Below are 22834 nucleotides of genomic sequence, written 5' to 3' on the forward strand. Positions count from 1 at the left end.
ACCTGAAATTTCTTTCTATAGATATCAACAGCAGCTGCATGAGCAAGAAGTTGATTATGTGCAACCAAATATGGTTCTGTAGATGAATCTCCAACAGGACTCTGTGATCTATCAGAACATCTACCAGGAGCGAAAATTCCAGTGGCATAACCATTGACTGCAGTTTGTAAAGGCTCATTAAATGTTATCCAATGTTTTACTCGGTCACCGAATGCGCTAAAGCATGTTTCTGCATACTGTGCGAAGTAGTTTCTGGAAGTTGACAATGTAAGTGCTCAATATAGGCGAAAAGGGTGCCAATAATCTGAATTTAAGCAAAATCAGGCAAGAATCTTTATATAGGCTAGACTAAACCATACTTCAGAAAACTTGCAGTTCTCTCCTGGGATAAATAATAGGAAAAAACATATTTAAATTGCAAGAGATAGTTGCTTGAGTACAAAATAGCTAGCTGCTTCAAAACCCGTTTAATCTTACTACACCTATTGGTACAAGAAGAACACTACAAATAAACATCTATGCAAATATGCAAACGCCTGGTATTGTGCATTAGTCTAGCTCACTCTGTGCTTATGGGGCTAGAACATGACACAAATAGATGCTGATTCTGCAACTTCAAATGTAATCACAAGTACGAGGTCTTACACAATTTCTCTATTAAGCCATCCACCCAATGATTCATGAAGTTTTTGAGGAAGATCCCAATGGTACAACGTTACAGATGGTCGTACACCTGAAAGTCAATGTAACTCTACTGTAAATATGAAGTTTTAACTTTGAGCACACCAATTTTCAATTTCATCCAAGATATAATTTTGTCTGATAAAGTGTCTAAAAGCTCTGGAGCCAAGACAAGCAAATACCTTTCTGCAGGAGAGTATCAATGAGGTTGTTGTAGTATGCTATTCCTTCCTTATTCACTTCAGCTCCAAATCCATCTGTCAATATTAGATCAGACATTAAAATTGATCATAATAAAATGGTATTATGCGGTAATAAAAGGAGTATTTGGATAATACTACATTCTAAAACATGAGCTTATAAGCAAGTCTGTCTATAATTCCATGACCAGATGGTCATAGATTGGCAGAAAAGAATAGCTACTCCATTTCATTCCCAGACAATAACAAATCCATCCAATATTCCAAATTTATATGTAGTCTGTGCAGGCATCATAGAAACCATAAGTTTGCATGTCAAACCCATTCGCAAAGCTATTTAGGACGCAATGCAACCTAGTCAGTCATACTCACTGCTCAGTAGGCTTTACTACCAAAATTTAAGACTGCTGATTGTCTTGAAAATAATTCTCTATAAATTTCCAGTACATTTTTACTCTCAACTGCTATGATGTTTTTAGGCAACCAATATTTAAAGAAAACCTCGGGAAGAGTACTCTAAAGATGTGACGTCCCTTGCCGTTCATTCCACAAAGGATGATTTTCAAAAAAGATTCAATCTCTCTACTACCACTAAGATTTTATCATTTCGTCTTAATCTCTCTGGTAGGTTTGTACAATGATCAGTGACATGATTTCCCATTTGTTTCCAAGAATAGCATTAAATTTTTAGCTGTTGCTTTAATTTAAATTTATTTGCCTAACATGTTTCGCGAGTGCTTATAGTTTATGCATTTTCCCATATTGCCCTCTTCAATAAAACCGCACCAATGGATACAGTGTTTTGGAGACTTGGTAACTCCTCAAAATGGTTCCCGATTTTCATAGGGAACCCATTGGGGACCAACGGTCTGTTAAATTCAAAATGGTTCCTGATTTTCATAGGAACCCAATGGGGACCAACAGTCTGTTAAATTCAAAATGGTTACTGATTTTTATAGGGAATTCATTGGGACCAACGTTCTCTTAGATTGGAATGGTTGAATTAGAAAAATTATAGTTGGTTTGAAATAATAATTGTTGTATGAGATTTAAATGGTTTATGTTTACATATATTTTCTGGTATGAATATTATTCGGAAATTATTTATTTAGATTTTATCTTTTCATCGTTATTTAATAGTAAATCAAAAAAATAGTTCATGACTTATTTTTTTAATCCAAATCAATTTTTTTGGAAGATCTTTGCCACAAATCAAAAATGCTTTTGAGTGGAGTTGGGATAGTTTTTAATCCAAATCAATTTTTTTGGAAGATCTTTGCCACAAATCAAAAAATGTTTTTGAGTGGAGTTGGGATAGTTGGGATTTGAAAAACATTTACTTCATTAGAAATAATTAATATTATAATAATAATTTTTACAATCTAATTAAAATTAAATGTAAAAACAGAGTATTAAATAAATTCAAAATTATTAATAATTAAGTTAATAGACCTTTATATTTTTTATAGGGCTTTCAGAATTATAAAAAGTTATTAAGTGGATGGTAGGGATTTAAACTCCATAGAATAATGTAGAATATTATTAGTAGTATGCACAAATAAAAAGTTGAGATTTACCTATAAAATAACTATGTTCTTTTTTCCTTTCAATTAAATAGATTAATTAAAGAAAATGTCACATTAACAAGTGATGATTTTTTGGGACATATGATCTTGATAAGTGATGGTATTGTAACAAAGCCTATTTGCAAATATGGTAAAGTGGGGGTGGATCTCCATGATTAAGAATATTATTACATGTTTTTGTAAATGTATAATAATAATTATTATTTATTATTTAATAGTTACAAATGTTTTTTTTGTAATATTAAAAAAATTGAGAATTTTCAGACACTAAGTCTATTTATACATTTAAAATGAATTTTAAATAAGAAAAATTCAATATCTTAGAAAAAATTATGCTATAGAATCCCAATGAAAATAAGAAAAAAAATTCAAAACAATTATACTGCTCTGTTTATAAAAATTTCTTATAAAAACTTATAGAGAAACATCCATGAGTTGAATCTATTGGAAAGCAAGTATATATTCCAATGTTAATAACTTAATGTTTTTCAATTCCAATATTAATAAGATATGAATTTAATTGTTTCCCATTCTAATATATGAAGTTAATTGTTTCCAATTCTAATAGAAAGTCATGATAGTAATTAGCTTTCCAACATAAAAATTGAATATGAAATTTTTTCATAAAAAATAAAACCAAAAGAACTATTGACTTTAAAAAGAAAAATCACAAGAAATTAACTCCACTTTATTTCATATATATATATCAAAATATAGTGCACATAAACAAAATCTCCAATCTCCAATGCTATTGATTTTGATCTTAATTAAAATAAATAAGGCACTTTCATTAATAGAAACTAAATCTTATGTTTAATTAAACTATGGTTTTAATCTTTAATGGACTATGGTTTTAATCTTCGCACCATTTCTAATCACAGAATCTTAAAAACGACGATTTTTTTATTAAACTTTGATGATCATTGCTTCTCATTAAACTTTAATTTTGATTTCACTGAGCTTAATTAAAGCATTTTCAATACATAAACAAAATGGTAACAAGCTTAATTATTTCATTTTCAATCACATAAAGGAAATATTAAAAACCCCAAGCTTTTGATTAAGCTTTGATTTTTATTCGAATGAGGTTAATTACGACATTTCCAACCACGAAATATTAAGCTTAATTAAATATTAAGCTTAGTTATTGCATTTTCAATCAGAGAAACGAACTATTAAAAATCCCAAGCTTTTGATTAAGCGTTGATTTTGATTCGAATGAGGTCAATTAAGACATTTCCAACCATTGAATCTTACAAACACCTGCTTTTGTTTAAGTTTTGATTTTGATCATTATGGTGTTTTCAATCACAAGAATGAAATCTTATTTTTTAATATTATTATTTTGTTGCTCAAATTTGTGTGGACATGTCAATACATCTAACTGCTCTCCTTACAAATTCCAGGTGCCAAATTTGTAAATCATACGTATATCATGTGTGTTATGTGGAGATCACTATGGATCTAATAAGAACGAACCTGCACTCTGTGCGATATATATTTTGAGAACCATAAATTTAGCATTCCAAAAGTGTTTGGTGTGTTCGGTGTTGTCAGGTGCTGAAGAATTTAATGAAGATTTAGTTGTTGTGTTCGGTGTTGTCAGGTGCTGAAGAATTTAATGAAGATTTAGTTGTTCGAGTTTTCAGATGCTCACTTGAAGATTGGTCCTAGTATCAATATCTTTCTATTGTTCATATTTTCTAGGTCAGTGCACTTGGAAATCCTTGCAATTAAATGATGAGGCTTTTAGAGTATTTTTCATTGCTTCGTCCCTACGCACATAGGAGCACCCTTCTTCCAATACGAAATGGGTTGTACAACCCAACTCTGACTCAAAGCCGAGGTTTGGCAGCTAAGAAGAAAGAATGTATTTTGGTGAAGAGAGTGATTCTGAGATTACCAGGGTTTTTGTCTAGACCAGTTTTAGTGGAAAAGCTCGTTTTTTTTATTGCAGTCCGAACAAAAAAACAAGGCAGAAACAAAACTTACAAGATGTGAGGGAAGGAAAGGGAGAAAGTTTCGCAAAATTATTTGTAAAAAAAAAGTTATTAATCATTTTGTGACATCATGATATAATCATCATCACACTATTCTAAAATATCTTGAATTTAAAAATTTATGATATAATCCTTTAGTGTTACTTAAAAATAGAAAAACATACAAATTATTTTTAACATGTTTTATGTTTGTAATATTATCACAATAAAATGATAAAATTGAAAAACGTATATAAAATTCACCGCAATCAATGAGTTCAAAGCAAATGAATTAAAAATACAAATTGTATTATTAGAAAAATATTGTTGAGCAAAACTTTACATCCATATTCAAATAAAATATAAATCCAAAAAAAACACTTAACCCAAACCCAAAATGCAAGTAAAAACCTAAACCTTTAATAAGCAATAAATAAAATATAAACCACCAAAAAAATATTCTTAAAAAAAATTGTTAACATGCATGTCGCTTAAAACATCAAAATCCATGTTTCATAACACAACGAATATCCATATAACCGTTGAGTAACATGCTCTAAAATAAACCATAGTAATTGAAAAATAATCTATTTCTATGTTTTTAAAATTAATGAAAATTAATTTTTAGTAAATAAACAATATCTTTTAACTGTATCAATAATTAATTCTTTGAATTTAAATAATATTTAAAAAAAATCGGACCAAATTTATCATAATTGAAAAGATCATAAAAATAAAAATCAAAAGTGAAATATAATGTAGATTAAATGAAAAGGAAAGTTGGTTGTACATGCATCGCCTACATGTGTATGACTTTACTTTTGATTATCACAACAACTTATAATTGTGTTCCCACTTGCATTTACGTGTGCATGGGCAGAGGCTATTTTATTGCATTTCTCCTCATTTCTTATTTATTCTCGTTTTGTTCGTTCATGCATCTATACTCAGAAGGGTAATATCTTGTACAAGAGTGATTTGCTATTTGGGAGAAAGTTTCACAAGATTATTTGTTGAAGGAAGGTTCCAGATTTTGTTTAGAGCATTCTTGGTTTTGGATTATGGCAATTGCAGAATAAATTTCATTATTATGGTGCCCAAGTTTACAATTGCGCAAAATTCATGGGAATTAACCTCATAAAAACCACCTATAACTAGTTTTACTAAAGCCTTTTCACAAACAAATCAAACAATAACTCACGAGACCTCCTGAGTTATGTTTGGTCCTTCGGCTTTAAAATCCAACAATACTCAAAGTCTATGGATATTATCCTCATACAATCTATCTACCCTCTCACAATTTTTAGACCACCATCCGCAAACAAATAAACCAAATTGTTTCATGGAAAGAATCAAACAGCTCATATGTAATGTCCCAAAGCAAAAACCATGTTTCACCACTCAACCTTCCAAAAACTTTTTCAATAAATTGCTGACAAAAAAATTGAACGCGTACCTTCAATGCATCGTGAGATCTATTCACGTTTTTCATCTGGTAATTGAAATCTCAAAAATGATAACAAATTCAATCCAGCATCCATAAAAACCAGAAGCTCAGCGGGCACTTACATTGAAGTTGCATATGAAATAGAGTTTCCAAACAAGATCGAACTGCAGGTGCCACCTGAAAAGAAAATATGCCTTGGAAATCGCCCCCAAAGATCTGTGTTTATTTTGTTGGCGCTGATTTTGTTGGGGTCACGACCAACTGAGTCTTGTTGCTATTATTACCATTATTAACACTACTGCTTCCCACATTGTCCATCCAGCACATAGGGCAAAGATTCCAACCCAACCATAAAGCGTAAAGTGTGAGGTCATGTGAAGTTATATGGTGGACAAATGTCAGGCTTAAAATGTGAAGTTATATGGTGTCAAATGTCACGAGTAGAATAAAAGGGTAGACTGTGAATTGATTCAAAAGAAGGCATATCGACCTAATAAGATAATTGTATTAACGTTGGGCAAATGAGCACTCAAATAAGTCAATAGAACTGTTAGATACGATAGTGTCTAAGCGAAGCGAAACATTAAAGCAATTGTTATGTAAGGAGACTAGGCCGTTCTTCACATTGGAGCATCCATGTAATTAAAAAAAAAATCAATTAAATGATAATTGCAAGCCCTGATGGATAAAAGAAATCCCAATCTAACCTTTTGACTCTGCTCTCATTCATTCTGACTCCCATTCTCTCTAACAGAGCCACCTACCTGCTTCTTTACTCATTGGAAATGGCATTGTTGTAGCCATCACAGCCCTTTCTACTTGGAATCCGCATGCCCGTTCTCACTCAGCCTGTTGTAATCGCCTTCACTCAGCCATTGTCTCTGTTTGGAATAGGATTGACCTTCGAATAACCACCTTCACTCAATCTGCTTTGAATCGATCATCACTATGGCTGCTTGAAATCAGTCTGATTTACGTTTGCAAAGAGGTGGCTGAATTGTGATGATTAAACTTTGAACATTACAATTTTAAGCGAATTGGACCTTGAGGGGAGGGGGCGCTTGAGGGTCAGAGGTGAGAATTTTGTATTGCATTGAAAGGATTGTGGCAATGACATTTCTAATGATGCGACTCTTCAAAATTTCTTTTTCAAGGACATGCGATCCATTCTTGCCTCATGCAAATATGTGTGCCAACAAAGTGTAGTTGAGTTTAATTGTCTAGTGTAGCCCTAAAGCATCAGGATTCAACTCATTGCACAACCAACAAAGAGCGCCAACCTTGACAACAAGAAGTTAGGTCTAAAAGCTCAAGATATAATGGGGGCAATACTCAGTAGTGAGTAGGAAGTCAAGAAAAGTCCCCAACATGTCAAAACAAAGAGAGATGCACCAAACATGCAATTAGTAGTACGGATGTCAAAAGTACGTAATGTCAATGGTGTAGAAAACCATAGAAATAAATATAATAAATACACATAGCAACAAGATATTCAAACCATGTACACCAAAATTTACTTTGGAAAATCCCAATCGAGGAAAACCGACCAATAATAGATCTATTATTATCTTTAGCTAAAACTCAGCCAAGGCTGCCAACATCTTGGACCCAACCAAGTGAGCCTTCACCTCTCTACTCTCACACAATATAATGGAGAGTCCTCAGGCCTTTTAACGGCTTCAACTACATGTAATACCATGAGCTTAATACAATGAGTCACCAATACCAGGTGCCCAAAACCATGATTGTTGACACAACCTCAACTCCACCACCAAGTCAAGTTTATCTAACAATCCCCCCTTTAAACTTGACTTTGGGTTTTCCTTGACCAAATCTAGCCAAACCGGCCAAGTGAACTAGCATCACTCACCTCCGAGTCCTACCCCCGTCAACATCAGGGTATTGAAAATCTCACATGTTGTCTTAGCTCAGCATACCTCATTATATCACCACATGCTCCCCTATATCACCTAGGTCTCCATCCAAACTTTACCAGTGATTTACTAGGGTACGCATGCCTTATCAGGGCTTACAATCGTATGCCCATTTACATATAATTTTTTTTACTCCACTATAACATTTTTTCTTTTTTTATTGTTGCTATTATGGCGCTTAAACCGTCATCTTCTCACCTTTTGATTAAGGTACAATGCCTCTCTCATTCAATGGATGTTGCGCATAAGACACTAGTTTTAAAAATCAGGTGGTTTGTCCTTTGTCGTGACAAGGGTGTCTAGTAACATTGATAGCTTGTCATTGTCATCATCATCAAGTAGGATTTTGTGTGGCCATATTGCCTACAACTTATAATTTACAGGTTTGCAACCTATTTGCAAAACCCTTCTCGCCTTCTAATTTCTCCATGGTTACATGACCTACACATGGCTTTCGTCCTTTAAGTGGGATTTAAAACATTATCAGAGAAATAAATATAATAATCACACACATAGCAACAAGACACTCAAACCATGTACACCATGATTTACCTTGGAAAACCCCAATCGAGGAAAAATTAGTCAACAATAGATCTATTATTGTCCTTGGCTAAAACATAGCCAAGCCGGCCAACATCCTAGCCCTCACCAAGTGAGTGTTCCTTCTCACCTTTGGCACATTACAATGGAGAATCATCAAGCCTTTTAACTGCTTCAAGTACATGTAATGCCATAAGCTTAATACCATGAGTCACCAATACCAGGTGCCCAAAACCACAATTGTTAACCATAACTATTGACACAACCTCAACTCCACCACTGAGTCAAGATTCACCTACCTCACCACCATGGGGAGGAAATGTAAGAAATCATACAAGATAAGGTGTAAATCTTGAAAGAGAGGTGTTGGAAAGGTGGAACACAAAAACATTAAATGCGGAAGACACTACCGCCATAAAATGGATACATATTATTTGTAATATAGTGGGTTGCTCTTAAGAGAATTTCATTTTGAATTATGCTTAGGACTCTAGCCATGTAAACCATGGAGGTGGTCCCAAATTTAAGTCATTATATGACTTTTAGTAGGATTAGTATGAGGCTAATGGTTTAGGATTTTGGGAAGGAGGTTATTCTCTATAGTTTTATAGACTTTGCATCTCCCCCAAGGCCTAAGGAAGCTAAGGGAATCTAATATTTTTTACAACATACCATTTTCAAAGAAAAAAACATCTACGTAATGATCAAGTGCTCCCACCCTTTTTGTATAATAACCCAATTTTGGACATATGCAGATCTTACAATATGTTGTATGAAGTGTAAGATCTCAAATATGGGAACTTTTATATATTCTACAAAGTAAAGCACATTTTTCTTGTATTTCATATTTATATGGTACACCTCAAATTTATTAAAAAGACAGATTAAGAAAAAATGTCTCCCTACATAAGGGGTGCAGCCAATTTGATTTTCACATTGTATTTGTCCCTTCACCCTTTACTTTAGGAATCAAGATTGAAATCCATATCAAGACAATGTTATTGTTAAAAGTACACCATTTAGAGGTAAGTAGTCAAATTGCTAGGAGATTATGGAGATTTAGATGTAAATTTGAGTGGGTGAAGAGGATAGTTATGTGGGTTTGAAAAGAGACCCCAAGTGGAAAGGTTATCGACTCAAGAACCTCTAATTTGCTTAGGCATTCAAGTTTCCATAATGGATATAGCAATTTTCCTTCACATTTTTACTAGTGTTTTATATATATATATATATATATAGATATATATATATATATATATATATTTGGAAAGAAAGCTTCTTTAGATTTGATCTTAGTGTCTTTGGGTTGGCATTCCCTTTGATTTCAAAACACCTTGCTTTCCTTCAACGATGCCCTTGTGATTCTCTTGGTCTTGGTCGCATCTAGCAAAAGTTTGATCAATCTTTATTGTTGATATCTGTAGCTCAGGAAAATACTTCTGCATAGGCTTAAATGTCTAGTCGTGTGAAAATCACCTAATAGACTCTTAACTTTAACAATTATTTTAAATATTAAAGTAATTGAGTTTTATAAGATAAAGTGACTTAATCGAAGGAAATGAAAAAGTTATTTGCATTAGTGAACTACATGAATCTCAACAATTGATCTCAAGGGATGTTTAGATCTAATCTCAACCGTTAACCACTTTGGAAATTAAGGTTGTGGATTCAGTTAATAACTCAAACTTAAAAAAGGTTAGGCTAAGGGAGAAGGCACACAAGATATGTTGAGCACAAAACATAGTGAATGTGAGATCTCGATGCTTGAGTGGAGAAGGACTTCCACTCAAGTGTGTCGGGTTTGAGAAAGGTGCAAGGGGCAGCAAGGGAGATCCAGGTCAGTGAACAAGATCTACAGAGGGCTTGATCAACTAAATCAATTCTAGGCTCTTGTTATATGTATTTTTTAGTGGGCCATTATCCCAGGAAAGGAACCCCTATAAGTTATGAGTTATTTAAATGAAGGACTTATCTGAATGACAGAAATCCTCCTATGCACGTGATGGTGATATTATGATTTAATTTTGTTAAACATCTATCCTTATGGATTTGGTAAATTGTGAATATTTTGTAAATATGTATATAGGAGAAATTTGAATCATTAGAATAGGAAAAGACATCAAACCTTGGAAGTTGAAAACAAAGGTCACAACATCATTGTATATATATGTATGCTTGGATTAATAGAAAATCAATGTAGGTTGCATTTTTTCCTCTAACCAATCTGTAACAGTGGTATCAGAGCAGGTGTAACTCCCTTCATTTAAGAATTTTTCTCTGTCATATTCCCTGCCTAATGATTTTTTCTCTGCCATACACCTGAAATCCACGGTTCTCCACTTTTCGCAGTCATTTTGCTATCTAACCATCAGAACCCTTGCAAATAATTTTATTTCATTCCTCTCCATGTTGCACTTTTCATCCTCCATTCCCGTGTTCTCTCCTTTGTGCCATCCGTAACTAGCCGTTAGAATATAACAATTAGTTTGACTTAATACCCGCTATTAATAATTTTTAATATTATGATTTGACCCAAGAAGGGAAAGAGAACCAAACTAAATTTATTATAGGTACAATTATTATTAAAATTGAATTACAATATTATAAATAATAGCATTAAAACAAAATCTATTATTAATCAAATTGATTTTGTCAATAAAATTATGAAACCAAAAAAAGAAACTATCACAACTAATATTATTTCTCAAAATTAGTATTATGATAAATATTAATATTATAGATGATATTGTTAAAATATTATTATAATAATTTTTTATTCTTACCACTAGTATCATTAATCACATAGATTTTTTTATTTAAAAATATGAATAAGTAAATAAAAATAAAAACTTAATAAATCAATAAATAAAAATAAAAATAAATACATAAAAACCTAGGAATATAAAGCAGGGATCCAACACCTATTGATACACCAGTCATCGTCTCTATTTAGAATAATAGTCTTATTTTCAATTTCTAAGGTCTCTCTAAATTTACGATGATGAAAATCGTCAATTCTAGCAATGACCTAAGCCCCTTCTATGTATATATTTTATTCACTCAAAAGGCTGACTCAATGAGGATTTTAACATCTACAAAGAAATATTATTTTATGAATTAGGATTTGATTTAAAGGATATAAATAGAGAAGAAGATTCATTTGCTAAATAAAAACATAGTTAGAAGTCTTAATTAATCTTTTAGGTAAATCTTAGTTAAAAATATTTTAGGAGGAGAAAGAGGTTAAGCGACAAGTTCAATGTGATGTTTTAAATCTCTCTTTTTCCTTTTCATGGATTGAAAAATATATATAAAAAGGTAATCTCACTCCACATTGATATCAAGGTTGAGGTGAAACCCTCCTTAAGTAATCTCACTTCACATTGACATCAAGGTTGAGGTGAAACCCTCTCTAACTCTTGATGTAACCTTGGACAATGTAAGGAGTTTACTACTATAATTTTCCTATTAAGGTTGGTCAATCCATATTTGAGGGTTATTCTAGCTAAGAAAAACTAGTAAGAATTGTTCATTATAGCATTCTTGATCATGTGATAAAATCAGATTTGAAGAATAATGTAGTGTTGGTTGTTTGTTCAATAAAAATATTGTCCTCCCTGGTCTACTTCATTTGTGATTTCATGTATGACTATTCTTTTATGAACTTATTGTCCTCCCTGGTCTACTTCATTTATGATTTCATGTATGACTATTCCTTTATTGTTCATAGTTGTTTGTTATTACCTAACTTTAATTTCACAATTATGATATTGCAATTGTAAAAGAGCTCTCACTTATTGTTACATAATTTTGATACAATTATAGCACATCAATAAATAACTTAATTATTTCTCCGTAATTTTTTTCTCGGAAAGAAAAAATCATAATTTCCATTAACATAGAAAATTACATGTTGTAAATGCCATTGGCATATGTTGTAAAGTGACCATGGTCAGCTATGAACTATTGCAAACTGATATAAAAACCTACATAAAACCCTGACCGAGTATACTGATAGAGTTCATATACAATATTATTTACATATCCAAAACTGATTCATAAATATTAACACAAAAAAGTGTTGGATCTAGGGCCTATCTGCCCTCTGTATATCCTGGTCCATATAAGGTCTATGGTAGTACTGATAGATCTGTGCAGGAGTATGCTCTCTAATCAGCCATTCTCCTCGAGGATGATGTGTTGCCGCTTTCGATAACCTGTCCACGGATGCATTGCGTTCCTTGTAGATATGAGTACAAGAAACAAGATCAAATTGTGATTTTAGAAATAATACATCATCCAATATTGTTCTGAGTGTATATGCATGGCATGTTGTAGTGCAATTGAACCAGTTTATGACAATCTTTGAATCCCCATATATTTGTAGTTGTCTACAATTTTTGGAAATAGCAAAATGTAAGAGATGGTGTAGGGTAATGAGCTCTGCATAATTGTTAGTGCCATCTCCCAGCCCCAGGCAGATATGGTAAAAATGTGTTTCAGATATGTGTAGAATGATGCCTCCACCGCAACCCTGTTCTTGTGTTGCTCCATCAAAATAGGCCCAAGGTTTCTCTTTATCTATGACTTCTGGTATAATGTTTCTTGTCTGGGTAACCTGTGCCTCTTCCGGGATTTCTAGGTAGCTCTTACAGATCTTTGGAATAATCTGAGTCCAAACAATTTGTTTCCCCTGAAAGATAATACTGTTTTTGCAAATCCAAATGTGCCAGGACACTATGAGAGGCAAGTTCCTAGCTTTCGGGTGTGTTGCAGTATCCCACCAGCTGTTCCAGGCCGTATTCATGTCATCCTTGGTCCATGTGTTAGGTATATTAAGAATCTGTAGGACCTGTGCCCAGACTTGTTGAGTAGTGGGGAAAGTGAGGAATAGGTGATTGGTTGTTTCCTCCTCGGCTTTACAAAGAACACACCATGTAGGTCCCGGGAATGCCTGTTTCCTTAGATTTGTTCCAGTTGGGGTTTTGTCCGAAATGATATTCCACATGAGTAATCGGGTGCGTGGAGGACCATGTAGCTTCCAGATATTCCGCCACCAGCTTTTCAATACTTCTGGTTTGTGTCTTGCATGTATTGTTGTATATCTGTCCTTTGGGGTATAGGTCCCATGCTGTGCCAGTCCCCATAGCAACTCATCCGACTCATCCCTTAATCTCACATGTGATTCTGTTAAAGCCATCAAGTAGGTCCTCCACTCCATGTGCCACTGAGCTGGAATATCCAATACCGTCCCTGATAACCAAGCTTGCTGGTATATTGTTGAGTTGTGAGGGTCCCCAATTTGAGCTATGTTGACAATATCCATTTGATTAAGGATGGCAATCAGGTCCGGTGGAAGAAGGTGGGAGTTTCCGCATCCAATCCATGGGTCAATCCCAATACGGGCCGACCCTCCATTGCCAATCCTCCATATGAGTCCCCTTCTAATGGTGGGGAGGGTATTTAACACAGCCCTCCAAATTACTGATATACCCTTTCTGTTCCAAGTTGGTAGTCTTAGCCAATCCAGCACTGAGTTCGGCCAGATGTATTTGTATGTGATCACCTCCGACCATAGGCTCCTGTGTTTCAGGAGCAGCCATCCAAGTTTGGCCGCAAGAGCTTGTGCGAAAGCAGATAGGTTTTTCAAGCCCCAGCCTCCCCATTTTTTAGGGATAGCAATGTTGCTCCATTTGACCCAAGCATAGAGTTTCCCCTCCTTATGCCCCTTCCATAAGAATTTGCAGCATATTCTCTGTATCCTTTGAATAATTCCTTGTGGAATCCAGGCCAGAGACATCCAGTAAACCGGTGTGGCTTCAAGTACTGATTTGATAAGCACCAGTCTGCCAGCCCTGGATAGTAGTTGATGGCTCCAAATGTTTAATCTTCTTTCTATCTTTGCAATCAACCATGTCCAGTCTGCTATTTTGTATCCATCTGATTTTATCCTAAATCCCAAGTACTTCAGTCCATCCTCCAGGGCCTGATTCTGAAAAGGGAAGTTTTGAAGGGCAAGGTTGGTTTCCTGTTGAGTACATTCTGATAAGGATATAGTGGATTTAACCTGATTAATTTCCATCCCTGTGGCAGAGCTGAATAACCTCAATATCCCCGTGAGAGTGGTGATGTCCTGAATGCCCCCATCAAGAAAAATGAGGATGTCATCAACAAAGAGCAGATGTGTTAATATGCATTGATCTGTTATCTTGAGTCCCTTGAGCCTCCCCTCACGCTTCTCCGATGCAATCTTTCTGCTGAGTCCTTCCATGACCAATAGGAATAGTAGTGGGGATAGGGGACATCCTTGCCTGAGTCCCCTCTCCGCTCAGAAGGAGTGGGAGGCTGATCCATTGATTAAAATTGCAAAGGATACCGAAGTAATACAACACATAATCCATCTGATGAAATCTGGTGGAAATCCCAGATGAGTGAGTAACATCCGAAGGTATAGCCAGTTGACCCGGTCAAATGCCTTTGAGAGGTCAATTTTTAGCATCACTCCTTTGAGTTTCTTCAGTTTGATAGAGTGGAGGGCCTCTTGTGCCGTGCCAATGGCCTCGTGGATTTGTCGATTTTGCAGAAAGGCAAATTGTTCCGGGGAGATGTGATCCGACAGGATTGGTTTAATACGATTAGCTATAATCTTAGCTATAATTTTATAAAGGCAGTTGCATAGGGATATAGGTCTGAAATCATTAAAGGATAGCGAGGAATCCAACTTGGGAATGAGGGCGATAAAAGTGGAGTTTATAGGCTCATACATTCTACCCAGGATACGGCTTTCTTCGACCACTTCAAGAAGGTCAGGACCAATGATGTCGAAGAAGGTAAGGTAGAACTCCACCAGCCATCCATCCGGCCCCAGACTTTTATCCTTTTTGAACCATTTCAGAGTGCTCTCCAGTTCCCCCAAAGTGACAGGTTTATTGAGTTCCTCCAACAAGTCAGGTTCCACAAATCTGGGAAAGTGCCTTGCGATGCAGATGATATCTACAAGTGTAGCTCCTGGAGGAACTTTGAACAGCTGATTGAAATGTGCAATGCCCATCTGTGTCAGCTGTGGATGTGTATTAGCTATCAGTCCCTGATCTGAGGGCATCTACCAAATAGTGTTGTTGGCTTTTCTTCCATTGGCAAATTTGTGGAAGAATTTAGTGTTACCATCCCCAACTTGTAACCAGATAGCCATGCTTCTGAGTCTCCAAGTTTCTTCCAAGGCCAGTAGGATCTTAGATATCTGGGCTTCCAACTCCACTAGGGATGGAGTTGAAGCCTCTACCTTGTTCATTCGTTAATGTGGCCAACTGGTTTTCAATGTCAGTGTGCTCTTCTCTATAATATTTAAACCCTCTCATTTTTTTTTTATGTTGATTCCATCACTCACTTAGATAGGCACTTGTTTTGGTATTCCATCATCTCTTTATTGCTAATTAATATTATAAATTATTTCACTATCTTTTCATTTATATCATACACCATAATTCTAGAATATTTTCTTCAAATTTTTAATTAAAAAATAAAATATTTAAAATTATAAAAAATAAATAAATTTATTTTAGGATGAGAATGACTATCTTTGAATGCAAGTGCGGGAGTAACAATTCCGATGTGGAGTACAGTGATGTGTGGTTTGACGGTAAGTCACTTGGGCTATGCCCAGGCAGACCGAAGTTCAAATCTCATTGAGTACATTGACCTGCTGTGGTGGCGGCTAGAGGGGCGGATTCCCCTTTCCCGTGAGTTTGCTCTTGCTAAAATCATAGAGACTTAGTATACCCGACTTGCAAGTGGTTGGTTATGCTCTTGGTGTTATAGTGGCAGCGTTGAGGTTTGATCCTGGGTCTCCCTTAGATTAGGCCAGGCAGTTACCTATTCACCATGTTGTAAAAAAAAAACAATTCCGATGTGGAGGTGTAATAAATGCCGCGGCTCTTAATTGTTTTTAAAAGAAGAATGTTTATTATTCAAATATATTGATTATATACAAAGGTTAACAAACGACGCATGAGCCCGAGCATAAGTGAATGGACAAATAAAAGAAGTGAGAAGGGTGGAGGATGGAGACTGTCATTGGGATGGTAATAATAACACTAACGCAGACAAAATGCGAAACATTATTCAAGAACATTTATGTATTATGGGATATTAAGTAAAAATGATGATAATATTTGTACTAATAATTAATATTGATATATCGACATTTGGATAAATTAGATAATTAGTCTGGCAATACTTCTTTTCAAGAGTGGTGAAGCCAATAATCTCTCAATCATAGGATCATAATGATAAACCTCTTGTTTGCAAAGTTATTCGGAAGCATGTTAGAAAATAAAATCAGCGAGTGGGCCAAAAAAAAAGAATTGTGCTAAAGGGCAAGCAGGTTTTAAACCTAAACATTCCACAGTTTATCATTGTATAACTTTTAGGCACATCATTAAAAAAGTTTGGGAGAAAAATGAATAAGCCTTTTGTTGATTTCAGAAAAGCGTTTGACATGGTTCCTAGGGATAAGTTGTGGCACAAAATAGAGGAACTTGAGGTTCCTAAACATTTGAGAGCAGTTGTGCATAGGCTATACGAATATCGAGGTCAAACAAGGTTGCCCATTGTCTCCTACCCTTTTTGGTTTATATATCGACAAGCTTGAGTGGTTAAATTCGCAAGGGGGTGATGGTATCCATTTGGGCAAGTTTGTTATAAGGCTTCTTTTGTATGCAAATGACCTTATTTTGATTGCTAAATCTGCTCTTGGTTTGCAAGAGCACTTACTATCCCTTGAGCATTTTTGTAAAAGGTTGGGGATGCAAGTCAATATTAGCAAAAACGAAAGTAGTGGTTTTCTCTATAAAAAAAACAAAACCAACATAAGTTCTACTTTGAAATCAACATTCTGGAAGAAGTTGTGGATTACAAATACCTCGGAATTGACTTCAACAAAAACCTAAGGTGGGATGGTTGTAGAAAGAAAAGAACTTTGGGGGGTTGGAAAGCATTTTATGCTTTTCAAAATAGATGTAGAGAGTTAGGGTTATGGGATTGGAAAACCACTCAAACTCTTTTTGGGCTTCTAGTGATTCCAGTGTTTCTCTATGGTTGTGAACCACAGCCAGCAGTACATTCGACATGCAGTGGAAACAAATTGAAAAAATTCATAAGCATTTGATTACAAACAAATTCAAAATTAAAAGTGTAGTTCCTTATGCTATCTCATTAAGTGAAACAGGGGTTGCTCCTATTGAAACAATTGTTATGGTGTGAGTCATAACGTATTTAAAATAAATTGAGCAAATGGAAGATGACAGATGGCCTAAGGTTGTCTTTAATGACATCTTGTGCAAAAGTTAGAAGACTTGGATGCAACAAAATAACAAATGGTTTAGTAAATGGGGTATTTTCTTGAACACGTGTCCCATAAACAGTAAAGATTTTTTTTTTTGTTATGGATAAGTTCCACAAGTGTAGTTGGGATAAGGAGCCAGGGAGAAAGAAAATGTACTATATTGAAGTGTTTAATTCCACTCATAATCATCACCAAAAAATATTGAAGTGTTTAATTCCACTCATAATTCTTATTGCTCAAGTAAAGACTAATTTTTTTTTTTTTTTATGGATAAGTTCCACAAGTATATTTGGGATAAGGAGCTAGAGAGAAAGAAAAAGTACTATATTGAAGTGTTTAATTCCACTCATAATCATCACCAAAAAGCGTACATAGAGGCCAATATTTATTGGAGAACCAAAATTCTTATTGCTCAGGTAAAGACTAATTCTCATGGACTCTGTTATGAAACAAGGCACTAGAAAAGGCCAAAAGAAGTGTCGGAGGAAAGAGTGTGTATTTTTTGTTCTTCTAGAAAAATGGAAACAGAAAAGCATTTCATTTTAGAATGTGAGGTCTTCAAAGACAACAGGGAAAGTAATGCAGATATTTTGACAACTAAGGATAATGGTTTGTCGAGAAACGGGAAGTGTTTATTGGGAAGCTTCACATGAAAAAGATCAATGAAAAAACAATCTATCCTATAAACTATCTTTAACTTCGTGAACATTAAAATAATTATCTTTCTTTCTTTCTTGAAAACTAATAACAACCTGTTAACTACGGTTAAACTTGTCATCAGCAATGTCTCGTATCGATGTTGAAAATTTCTTTATGCCCAGGATCGAATAGAAAAATAAAATAGAAAAATGAAGATTTTGTGCCAGGTAAAACCTTGGGCATGATTCGTAATTTAGTTGCACAAACTACCATTAAAATCATGTCAATAGGTGGCGGTGTAAATAATAAATATAAGGTCCCAGTGAAATCAATTAAATCAGTTTCCAACTTCACTTCGAAGTAAATCCGAGGATTGTCAAACAGTAAAGGCGATGCGATGATCAACGGCATGGATAAATTGCGGAAGAAAAGCTACAAGGTGTTGAAAGGGTCTACGAGGCTCCGCAATTGCAAGATGGCCTAGACAGGTGGAGCCAACGGGTGAACTGCGGAGGACGAGTGGAAGTTTTAACAACCGATGGCCGAGGCTCCACAAAAACCACACATAAATAAGTGTGGTTTCCAAGTGAAATGACATGGCAGTATTAAGCACAAGCACTTACGTGCGATGAAGCCTGAAATTCATGGTGCGAAAGTATCATCCAGAAAGTTATTGTTCCTCAAAGCTCCATTAATATTTATAGCTGTGGAACCTGTCAAAGTTTTGGAGCTCTGGATTGAATATCAAGCATGCAAATTGTAAAATATTCAGGCATGCTTGTTCTTCTGACCCAATTTTCCCTTTGAATTAGTTATTGAACTAATTATGTAATTACTGGTGTTTTCCATGGTTTCCGAAAAGAAACATATTGTTCATGCCATCGTTCGCAACCCTGAAGTCGAAAACCTGATTGACCTTGATCAAGATATTTTTGAAATCCCCATTACAGGGGAAACTCCATACAAGCTTTGCCAAAAACTTTCTTGAAAATTCTAGGATTCGTGAGACCAAGATGCTACCCGGGGTTGTGACTTTGCAAAAACTTTTGTCCCTGAAACGTAACATTTTATGGAATGCATCTATACGCGTGCAAGACTTTACAATCCTTCTGAACAGTCCATGATGTCTAATGATGGTTCTCGGATTATTTTTCCTATAAATCCTGTAGCTATTTCTGAGGTATTAATACTTCATAAGAATTTTACACCTTTGAACAATGAAGCCTTGATCACAGAATCTAAAACCCTAACCCGAATTCAAGACCTATTGACTCGCTATCTCCTAAAAGGAGCCTCTCTGCCCAGGATTGTCTTTCCTCTCCAAGCTTCTATTTTACCGAAGCCTTCCAGTGAAGTAATTTCAATGATTTGCCTCGTATTAGCATATGACAATGACGATAGTATAGATCAAGCTATCTTGGGAATGATGGAAAGAAAAGCCTCCAGTATTTTTATTTTTATTTTGGTTATAACATTTGGATGTTTCATATACCAATCTTATCCGGTGTATCTTATGAAATACTTTCAGTCATCGAACTTTGAACATTTAAACTTGAATATACTGGACCAACAATCAAATTATCTTCCAGTGACAAAATGGACCCTTACTGTTAGGAACCATGCAAAGATTACGGAATTTAAAACTTGTTTTGATTAAGTTTATGTACACAGCCTATATAGTACTCTATGGTGATCATCCATAGAGTACAAGAATGTAAACAAATGCTTCAATTGAATCCTGAAACTAGAGTAGAAGATTGGTAATATTTGAATATCATAGTCGTTAGGATTTATAGATCAGAAGTCAAATCCTATCTTCTACCAATGTTTTTGACCCTCGGGATTTTTACTTTAGAGCACATTAGGCAAAGATTGAATTCTGATCAAATACATTTTGGCTCAAGAAACAAAAAACTACTTTGCCTGTTGAGGGGTTTTCCTTTGTAGTCAAAAATAAATCAGCACTACCTTATGTAAGAAAGATGTTGCAATCTCTAGATCCTGAGGAGGGAAAGTTATGGAGGTATATTTCTTATCATATAATCTCTACTCTGAGAGTTGCAATTCAATCATCTCCATATGTTCATGAAACAAATCTAGAAATAGAAAGATTGGCTAAGAAAGAAAATTGGAAAGAAGTTCAAGAAATTTTGCAGGCAACAAGTGAGGGAAGAACCGATCCATCTAACAAAGCAAAATAATGAATTTCCTGAAGTAGCCATGGTAGATTGTGACCAATTTATAGGTGATTTCAATGGCCACTATGGTTGTTAATGCAAGTTCAAGTACATCAAAGGAAGATATGCAGTTATTGATTGTCATGCCTCAAAAATATGAACCAGCAAATAGAAGAGTAGAAGGGGAAGATTCACCCGACCACGTTATTGATCAATCAGGAGAGACTAATCAAAAGAAAGCGATGTTGGAGGACATGATGATTCAAATTCCAAAAGGCAAAGCACTGGAGGTCCCAAATATAACTCATTCCTCTGATATAACAATTCTTGATCAGGAGTAAGAGGTCACTGAGACACAACAGTTCCTAGAGAAAAAATTTATACAAAAGCAAAGACTTGAAGGCTCTACGACGACAGTTTCATATGCTCCAGTAGCCTCTACATCAAAATCTGTTAAGAAGTTATAAATGAAGGAGGAGCAACTCGGGTAAAAATTGAAGAAACTCAGCCAGGAGCTGATCCAAATATATTTTCTGCGATGTAGCTTCAATCATAAAGCAATCTGGCAAGTCAAGAAAAAAACTGTATCCACAAGTATTTGTTGAATGGAGTAGAGCAGGAGGCAACTCTGCACTTGCCTAGGTGTCAGGGCATGTAGAAAACTCAAATCAGTTCACAAAGCCAGAATTAATTAAAAATTTAATTATTTCCTAATGTTAGACTTTGTAAAATTAAAAAGTGCAAGGTCAACATAAGATTAGATAGTGGTCATTGATCTTCAACGAGCAAGTGTAAATCTCAGCCCTTGGATCCTTCCGGAAGGAAAGAATCACCCTATAAAGAGGAAATAAGGCTGAGTTAAAAATCGGATTGAGTGACACCACTTGTGTTCAGAGCAGTCAGCACGAGGAGGTCGATTCAACAAGTCAGCAATCAGTTGGAGTGTTTCAGCATCCAGGAGGGCAAGGAAGAGCGTCATACAGCCTAAATCTCAACTAATCAACAAGGCTGAGTCACCTTGAAAGGGCACAGGAGGCAGGCCAAGTTCATCTCAGTTATATTATATAGCCAGCACAGCGAGTCGTATGCCATACAGCCTCAACCATACAGGTCGTGGCCTCTCAGGGTCAAATCGAGCCGAGTGAAGGCATTGAACAGCGAGAAGAGTTTGTTGAAAGGGGTTTTACCCAGCTGTAATTTTATCTCAGAATTTGCTAATAAGAACACAACTTTGCAGGTTTCCCCGGAGTTGGGTTTTCCTGGTTATTTCTGTTGTCTATATTTATGGTGTGTGTGTCTTCAATTTTTTACATTTTTCATTTTCTGTTGTGCATGCTATGGTTAGAATATTAGTAGTGCTTACAATTTAAATTTCAATTTTGCACCTTCAGTTTTGCATTTTTGGGTATAAAAGTTTAGTAAACTATAAATCAGATTGCTGAGTTTTCAAAATCTAACATGGTATCAGAGTGTTAGCCTCTGATTAGAAGCCAAAACACCAGTGTTTCTTCTCACAAAAACAAGTTCAACATTCAGAGGGAGCAGAAAAGGCCAAGTCGACTTGACAACTAGGGTTTCAAAAAGCAATGGCGTACCAAGGGCTTCATTTTGAAGACATGCTTGATGGTGCCTCAAACTACTGTTTATGGGGAGAATGAATTGGTGCAGTTCTGGAGGAGCAGGGCATATGGGACTTCATGGACAAAGTTCAGGCATTACCCACTGAACACAAGTTTGCAGGTTTCCCCCGGAGTTGGGTTTTCCTGGTTATTTCTGGTGTCTATATTTATGGCGTGTTTGTCTTCAATTTTTTTTGTTGTGCATGCTATGGTTAGAATCTTAGTAGTGCTTAAAATTTAAATTTCAATTTTGCACCACCAGTTTGGCATTTTTGGGTATAAAAATTTAGTAAACTATAAATCAGATTGCTGAGTTTTCAAAATCTAACATGGTATCAGAGTGTTAGCCTCTGATTAGAAGCCAAAACACCAGTGTTTCTTCTCACAAAAGTAAGTTCAACATTCAGAGGGAGCAGAAAAGGCCAAGTTGACTTGACAACTAGGGTTTCAAAAAGCAATGGCGTACCAAGGGCTTCATTTTGAAGACATGCTTGAGGGTGCCTCAAACTACTATTTATGGAGAGAACGAACTGGTGCAGTTCTGGAGGAGCAGGGCATATGGGACTTCATGGACAAAGTTCAGGCGTTACCCACTGACCCTCAACTGTTGGCTGCTCATAACAAAAAGGACACTAAGGTGAGGATAATTCTGCTTGAAGGGGTCAAAGACCACATAATACCTCACTTGT

The 22834-nt window shown here is 35.3% G+C and overlaps 1 protein-coding gene across 2 annotated transcripts in view; it reads right to left on the reverse strand.

Annotated features, from left to right (window-relative positions):
• Positions 1 to 22834, reverse strand: part of LOC149139789 (beta-glucosidase 42-like) — a 185715-nt gene that overhangs the window by 98406 nt on the left and 64475 nt on the right. For both annotated transcript variants that reach the window (XM_089446346.1, XM_089446347.1), the window contains exons 5-7: positions 864 to 938; positions 646 to 733; positions 3 to 252 (exon numbers count right to left, since the gene is read on the reverse strand). In XM_089446346.1, the coding sequence (XP_089302472.1) occupies positions 3 to 252; positions 646 to 733; positions 864 to 938 (413 nt within the window). The remainder of the gene's footprint in view (positions 1 to 2; positions 253 to 645; positions 734 to 863; positions 939 to 22834) is intronic.

Source organism: Pinus tabuliformis, chromosome X (assembly GCF_031772625.1).
Source record: "Pinus tabuliformis cultivar Carrire ecotype Pingquan chromosome X, CPIR1, whole genome shotgun sequence".
In the NCBI taxonomy this organism is placed as follows: Eukaryota; Viridiplantae; Streptophyta; class Pinopsida; order Pinales; family Pinaceae; genus Pinus; species Pinus tabuliformis.